Genomic DNA, 7,980 nt, shown 5'->3' on the forward strand with positions numbered 1-7,980 from the left:
ACTGCTAGTTCTGCTCTTATATGCTTCCCTATCAGGTCTCGGACTCTGAACACCCTGAATGACGTTCAGCTCTCTAAGATCATTGACTCCATGGAGGAGGTTTGTGCTCAGCCATTTTACACACCTCTCCTATGCTATATCGTTTTTCCAGAGCATTAACATACAAATCCCATATAAAATGTGTTGTTTCTTTTAGGTGAAGTACCAGAACAATGACGTCATTGTGCATGAGGGGGCAGAGGGCAACACGTTCTACATCATCCTTAAAGGAGAGGTACAGTAACGGGGACATGTTTGGTGGCTACTGTGATCCAAAACACTCTGTTTCTGTACACCCCTTGTTTGATGATCATAGGGAACAACAACTAACTACGCTAGTGGAGGATTGGCATCTACAATACTCTTACCTGTGCTTACCAACCGATCTGTTTATTGCCAAATTCAACCTTTTGACCCGTCTGTCAGTTTAACTTTATTTGCACAGCTCTCTTTTCAATGTCATACTGGTGCTGAATTGCTTATCAAATGAATATGGCCTTGAGGACAAAAACGAGTGTGTGTGCGTGTGTCTGCCCTCAGGTCCAGGTGACTAAAAAGGTGAACAAGCAGCAGAAACAGATTCGCAGGATGGGCAAAGGGGAGCATTTCGGGGAATTGGCCCTCATACGGTAACCATGGATACATTAGTACCTACAGTAAAGCTATAAAGAAACTTGCTGTTGTACAATAAAAGGGCCTTGGTGTGCAGTATTAGCTAGTGTGGCTGCTCATTATGTGTGGATCTGTATATAACCTACAGTGAGATCCTGAGGACTGCAACCTGCACTGCTCTGGGCCCTGTTACCTGCTTCTCCATCGATAAGGAGTGAGTTTGAACAATTCAAATTTGATTTCTTGATCGGTTAGTTTATGGATTGATTGATGGTCTGTTATGTTCCCCCTCCAGGGTGTTTGAGGAGACGATCCCCATTGAACACCTGGAGCTCCATGATGAGTGAGTACAAAGACACTCTAGTCCTTTTAGTTCTATATTTACCACTCTAGTCAAGCAGTCTAACTGTAGTCTGTGGTCCACCATCAGCTCTAAGTTCCTAGAGGAGCCAGATGCTCCAGAGAAGACCAGTCCTAGTTCCTCTCTGAGGTTGAAGGACCTGATCCCTGTAGTGTACCAGGAGGGGCGCTACCAGGGAGAACCTGTCACCCTCGGAGTGGGAGGATTTGGTCGCGTTGAACTGGTACATGTGTTTGGTGTTGTTGTAGTGTTTGGCTATTTATAGGGGTAGTTAGTGGCTGAAACTAACTGATGAAAGTTTACTGTCCCCTTTAAGGTGCTTGAAAGCCAAATTGAAAGTGAAACGGCTCTTTTTAGATCCAAAGTTTATAACTGTTTTTGTTGTTTTTGTTGTTTTCCCCAGGTGACCACGCTGCACCATGGGAAGTACTTTGCCATGAAGCGGGTCAGTAAGAAGCACATTGTTGCTAAGCAACAGGAGGAGCACGTCCTGTTTGAGAAGAGGATCCTCAAAGCCATCCAGAGTGACTTCATCGTCAGGTGACTGTGGGGCTAGGTGGCAGGTACTGTAGCCTAGCGGTTAAGATTGCTCTTTCGAATCCCTGAGCCGGCAACGTTGACAAATCTGCCGATCTGCCGTTGAGCAAGGCAGTTAACCCCCAACAACAACTGTACCGATAATGTCGATTAAGGCAGCCCACTGCACCTCTTTAATACAGAGGGGATGGGTTAAATGTGGAAGACACATTTCGGTTGAATGCATTCAGTTGTGCAACTGACTAGGTATCCCCTTAACCTTCAACCATCATCATCTACAATAACACTTTAACCCTCTTTGTCCCCTTGTCAATTGATGGTATTCATTAAGACTGTGGGGGTAGGCGACCCCTGACCTCTAACCTTTAATGTCCAACCATCATCATCTAAGCTAACACGTTAACCCTCTTTGTCCCCTTATCAATCGATGGTATTCATTAATCACTAAAGTACCAAGGGAGATGGGAAAAACATCAGACACTGCTGTGGCCCTCAAGGTCCAGGAGGACTGAGGATACTGTACCATATTTAACCCTGTGTTATCTCTCTCTCACGGTTCAGGCTCCATTATGCCTTCAAAGACACTCGCTACATCTACATGATTATGGAGTTCTGTGCAGGAGGGGAGATCTGGACCAAGCTCAAAGAAGTGTGAGCAAACATTGCTGACTAAGTCTACTTTTAAGTGATCATGTCCGAAAAGCTGGAGTTTTGGAGGATTTATCATCATGGGTGTTGTTAGGCCCGAGACGAAATTGAGGGTCGGCCAATATATCCTCCAAACACTGGCTTCAAGGGCATCACTTTTATACAACGGGTTACCAACATATTCAAATAATGATTGACATATTTTCATTTAAACTTTATTTTGTTTATTCATACTATTTCATCCTTCCACAAGATATAGTCCCGACACAAATCTATGGTTGCTACACAAACCGGCTCGTCGTTCGTTCTATCGGTTCGGTTGACAGACACGCAACCCAGTAGTTCAGTCTTTTTGATCTATATCTATGGATGCAACCCAGTCGTTTGTTCTAAATGTTCCATTGCCATACTGGCTGGCAACGTTGTTATCCCTTGCTTGCTAGTTAGCCAACAACGTCAAACAGTGCAGCCAGAATAACAACAGTAGCTGCCTTTGCATTTGTTTAAGCAGTTTTCTAGTGACATTTATTTGGATACATCCATAACAATGAGCTAATGAGGCGTGATTTCGCCTGGTATAGAAAATGTGCTCTCTCATCAGGAAACTGTTGTTCAGAGGAGCTAGCCAACAACACAGCTAACACAATCACTTCAAACTGAAGCTGGAAAGACTGCAAACTAGCTGCACTTCATTTCGTTTGACCTTTTTTCAATTGACATTTCTTTGTATATATCCATAAAAATGATGCCAGCTTATTCATGATTTCGACTGGCTGAGAAACACTGCCTGCCTGTCTGTCTCGTTTCTTCTCCCGACACGTTTATTACTATGGGACAGCTGGAAATTGAATTTGAATATGGAAACAATGTTGCAAATGTGGGAGAGACAAACAGCAAGGTTTATATAAATCTCTGCTATTGAAAACTAAATGTTAGTCGAAAAGAAATGTGAGATAATGTCTGGACGCTTTTTATAGTGGAAATCAGGTTTATAAATTGCCTGGCTGGGCTGATGAGACAGTGGATTGCGCAGTCAGATGGACGAGTAAATAAGAATTTTAAAGTCATAGATTTAGCCGGTGGTAACTTGTGGAATAGACACCGTCTGGAATGCGGTTTTAACCAATCAGCATTCAGTATTAGAACCCACCGTTGTATAAATTCAGATATACACAACTGAGGTTGAAGATTTATCTGCTTTGTCTCTGTGTTTGGCAGTGGTCGCTTCGATGAGCCCATTGCTGTGTTCTGCACTGCCTGTGTAGTAGAGGCCTATGCCTACCTCCATAAGAAGGGCATCATGTACAGAGACCTGAAGCCTGAGAATCTGATGCTGGATGCCAACGGCTACGTCAAACTGGTGGGTGATATGTTAATAATAACATCAGGCAACTCTTTACTCTTCCATTGCTTCAACTCTTCAATCGCTTGCGATGCTAAAGAGTTCATGCATTCAGATAACTCTCTGTGTGTGTATTCGTGCATGTTTGAATGTGTGTGTTTTTACATGTAGGTGGACTTTGGTTTTGCTAAGGAGTTAGTTCACGGTGATAAGACCTACTCATTCTGTGGTACTCCTGAGTACATGGCCCCAGAGATCATCCAGAACCAGGGACACGACTTCGCTGCTGACTTCTGGTCCCTGGGCATCCTGGTCTATGAGCTGCTGGTGGGGAGGTACTGTACAGATCAGCACGGAAAGGGTTAAAGCAGCTTGATATTTCAGTAAACAAGAAAGGTGACTGACAGAATTATTTACTGTATAGTGTATAGTACAACATTTACAACAGTTCCAACACCAACAAACACACACCGGATTATCTAAAATACTGTTTTACCAATGGACTGTTTTGCCTTTCAGCCCCCCATTTTCCAGTTCCGAGCCTGCAAAGATCTACCCCAAAATTTTGGATGGGTTGCTCAAGTTCCCCCCTTACATGGGCGAGGGGGCCAAATCCCTCATCAGTAAACTGTGCAGGTTAGAGATGATGTGTTAGGTGCAGGATATAGTGTGATGTTATAACTCTTTTTCATACTTGTTTTGATTGGTTATTGATGGTTTGTGTTGTGGCCCACAGACCTCGGCCGGGTCAGAGGCTGGGAAACACCAAGAATGGGATCAAAGATGTCCGCCATCACAGGTAACCAACCGTCCGGTGTGTTGAGGAGCCAACCGTCCGGTGTGTGTTTATTGGTGTTGGAACTGTTGTAAATGTTGTACTATACACTGTACAGTACATTTTTCTGTCAGTCACCTTTCTTTTATGAGGATTCATCCCCCTCTCCTGTATTCCCCTCCAGGTGGTTCAGTAGTATGAATTGGCACAAGCTTCGTGTGGGCCAGGTGGAGGCTCCTACAATCAGACTCATACACAAGGTCCGTCTAGCCTCAGCACACATCTTTTGTTTGTATCTATGTGAAGCTCAATAGGTAACTCTTTACATTTAAGGTATACTTCTAAGGATTTATAAACGGGTTGATAAGTAGTTTACAAATGGTAAATTATTAGTTTACAGTATATGTGGTCTATAAACGAAGTTCCCCACCACTGCGAGAAAACCTGCTGCGAGAGGTTCTGATGCATCGACATAACACCACAGCGCAACGAGTCAAACCAAATTTCTCTGCAACAGCTGTTGCTTTTTTAGTGAACACAATTTCCATGCAACAGCTTTTCACACTTTATAAAGATCAAATACAAGTTCAAGGTACGGATTGAGTGGTAAGTAGTTGCCATTTAGTCACTGTGTCATATCCAGTGTCAACGTCATTCCCAGACAGCCACTGATCTGAGCCCCTCCCCTTGTCCTCCAGGGTCCATGCTACATCAACTTTGACCGCTTCCCCTTCGACCAGGCTAAGGCCGACGAGGAGTTCTCCGGCTGGGACAAACACTTCTGACTCCAACCAGAACCTGAACCAGAACCAGAAACAGTCCAAGAGGGTCAGAGTTCAGAGGTCACACCGGGGCTCACTGATAGGTGGATCCAGACCAGATTACTTCTTGGTGACCTCGATGTTCCCGTGACCTTTTAGACTCTGAAAGACCAATGCACCGTAGGGGCAGGAATAGGACTATGCCCAGAGCCATAGATACACATGGATAGGTTCTGACTACTTTGTAATAAGGCTCTAATTTCACCATGCTGGCTTCACAGAACCCTCTGGTAAAATATACTGTACAACACTGAGAGGTATGAAGTCAAATGTGTGAATAAGAACAGCCACTCATGCATACACACCTTCTAATCTTTGTGGATGCCATCTTATCTTGAAATGTGCTCACTGAAAGCTGTATGTGTGTGTTGTGCCCAAAAGAAAGATGAATAAATATAAATGGCTGGATGTAATGTCTCATGTTGGACAAAATTAATGAATTGACCCTTGACACTCATTGTACTGTGTAACTCATGATGGCATTGTCATTGCATTTACTGTGCTAGTGTCTATGCCTTGTAGCATATACTGTCTGTAAAGAATACTAAATGTATGTGTTTCACTTTCAAATAAATATAATGACCCCTAAATATACATAAAGAACAGGTGTTGTAGTACAACATGTCAACACTAGGGGGCTGAATAGGAAGGAACACTATCTGCTCTCAGCACAGTGTGTTCTCAATGTCTGTTCTCTGAGTCCTGTAATGTAATTTAGAACAGACAGCAGGTTTTGTATGGAGTGATGTACTATGTATTATTCAAACATCATTACAGTGTCTGTTAGATTGACTAAAGCTCTTTTAAGTCATCAGTCCACTCACGACAAACAACTCTTATCAGGAAGGAAATACAAAACAACAAATCAATTTCCTGGGGCTATGCCTAATCTGTGATGGTGGGCTGAAGTACATCTGTTTTCTATTGGATTAAAAAGGCGCTGAATGATTGATCAATATGATTGGTCCAAGGGCAGTACACATTGTCATTGACAATAATACTATTATGATAAATAATATTTTTGATAAGCTGCCAACGACAGCTTTCAGTGTTTGTTACTATTGTTTCTCCTTTGTGTGTATCGGCCAGGCTGTCATTGTAAATAAGAATTTGTTCTTAACTGGCTCGCCTGGTTCAATAAAGGTTCAAGAAATAATAAGCTAGATAAAATAAATCTGTATGGATCCTGACTTTTTGTGAAGAGTATTATAACCACTGTTTCACATCCTGATAAAGGTATCCTGTGTGGCTTAAATCGACTTAATAAACATATTTCTGTCATTGTTATATGTCTTACTGACAGTCTGTTTCACCCCAGGGAAACCTGCTTTCCTCACTCACTGTGCTACGGATTTCAACGCACTTATGAATGTGATCCGATTTAGAGGTTTTCTACCACTACTGATTTTGAATTGAAGTCCAGAGAGGTAGAGCTCTGTCATGGCAGGCTTTGGAGGAGGAGGAAGAAGAAAACAGCATTGTTTCCTTCTGTAAGGCATGGTTTGAAATGTACATCATTGGGACCTGGAGGAAAATTGGGGAGGGTCATGCTTTTTGCATTTCTGTCAGGGTGAGGGTTTAGATTTTTAAAATCTAGTCCAGGGGAGGTTCATGTAATTTGTAATTGATGAAATGTCAATATTTCTCAGTGTTTTAGAATTAGTTGCTTATTAGGCTAAACACTGAGTGTAGAAAAAACATTAAGAACAGCTGCTCTTTCCATGACAGACTGACCAGGTGAATCCAGGTGAAAGCTATGATCCCTTATTGATGTCACTTGTTAAATCCACTTAAAATCAGTATAGATAAGAGGTTGGGGACAGGTTAAAGAATGATTCTTAAGCCTTGAAACAATTGAGACATGGATTGTGTATGTGTGCCATTCAAAGAGTGAATGGGCAAGACAAAAGATTTAAGTGCCTTTGAACGGAGTATGGTAGTAGGTGCCAGGTGCACCGGGTTGTGTCAAGAACTGCAACGCTGCTGGGTTTTTCACGCTCAACAGTTTCCAAAGTATATCAAGAATGGTCCATCACTAAAAGGACATCCAGCCAACTTGACACAACTGTGAGAAGCATTAGAGTCAACATTGGACAGCATCCCTGTGGAACGCTTTCGACTCCCTATGGAGTCCATGTCCTGACGAATGAATGCTGTGCTGTGGGCAAAAGGGGAGGGGGACGCAACTCAATATTAGGAAGGTGTTCTTTTTTTTCTTCTTTCTTTAAGGGGAGGATCAGCTTAATATTGCGTAAAGATAGTTGCTTCCATCAATGTAATTGTCTGCATCATTTCCAATCCCCCATATATTTTTGGGGGAAATATATATATCCATATACATACCTATATAGATATACATACTTTTATAAGATTTTTTTTTTTTAAGAGGAAGGTGTTGTTGTTTGTGTATCGATGTGTGCGTGATGCCGCCCCTCATCTCTGATTATCCGCTGAGCGCACAATATCAAGTGCGCCTATAGTCTATTTAGTGTGGTCTCAATCAAATGATCCATAGCCTATATGAAGTGCATGCTCGAGAGCAAAGTTATATTTCTAAGAAAATGTATATCCTTCCTGAGTCTTTTGCGCTGCTGGGATGGTGTAAATAAATACTTTTTGATTAGGCCTAGTCTCAAAAATGCGGACTCGCGGACTAGCCTATATGTTCTGTTCAGTTTAAGAAGGAGAGCGTGAATATGAGAAGGACCGGAGGTCAACTTTGATAGCTTGCTACTATTATTATTGATTTTAATAAAACAATGTGTTTCTTGACATTATGTATTTATCAGAGGTATTGACGTCACAATAAGCCAGATTCAAGTAACTTGGTGCTGAAACTTGAAGC

General features: G+C 42.2%; 1 protein-coding gene across 1 annotated transcript; it reads left to right on the forward strand.

The window, feature by feature from the left end:
• The first annotated feature begins 1,205 nt into the window (after positions 1–1,205).
• LOC120019316 (cGMP-dependent protein kinase 1-like) lies at positions 1,206–5,099 on the forward strand. The gene is made up of 9 exons (XM_038962614.1): positions 1,206–1,259; positions 1,440–1,552; positions 2,111–2,200; positions 3,416–3,557; positions 3,711–3,874; positions 4,059–4,175; positions 4,276–4,338; positions 4,499–4,574; positions 5,013–5,099. The coding sequence occupies exons 2-9, from the start codon at positions 1,449–1,451 to the stop codon at positions 5,097–5,099; spliced, it is 843 nt and encodes a 280-aa protein (XP_038818542.1). The 5' UTR covers positions 1,206–1,259; positions 1,440–1,448.
• The last annotated feature ends 2,881 nt before the right edge of the window (positions 5,100–7,980 follow it).

The sequence above is a fragment of the Salvelinus namaycush genome, chromosome 24 (assembly GCF_016432855.1).
Source record: "Salvelinus namaycush isolate Seneca chromosome 24, SaNama_1.0, whole genome shotgun sequence".
Taxonomy (NCBI): domain Eukaryota; kingdom Metazoa; phylum Chordata; class Actinopteri; order Salmoniformes; family Salmonidae; genus Salvelinus; species Salvelinus namaycush.

Bases quoted from the DNA above. Each gene is read 5' to 3' on its own strand.
- LOC120019316 (XM_038962614.1), top strand. From the start codon at position 1,449: ATGAAGCGGGTCAGTAAGAAGCACATTGTTGCTAAGCAACAGGAGGAG. The intron at 3,558-3,710 runs GTGGGTGATATG...TTTTACATGTAG, and splicing joins CCAACGGCTACGTCAAACTG to GTGGACTTTGGTTTTGCTAA. The intron at 3,875-4,058 runs GTACTGTACAGA...TTTGCCTTTCAG, and splicing joins TATGAGCTGCTGGTGGGGAG to CCCCCCATTTTCCAGTTCCG.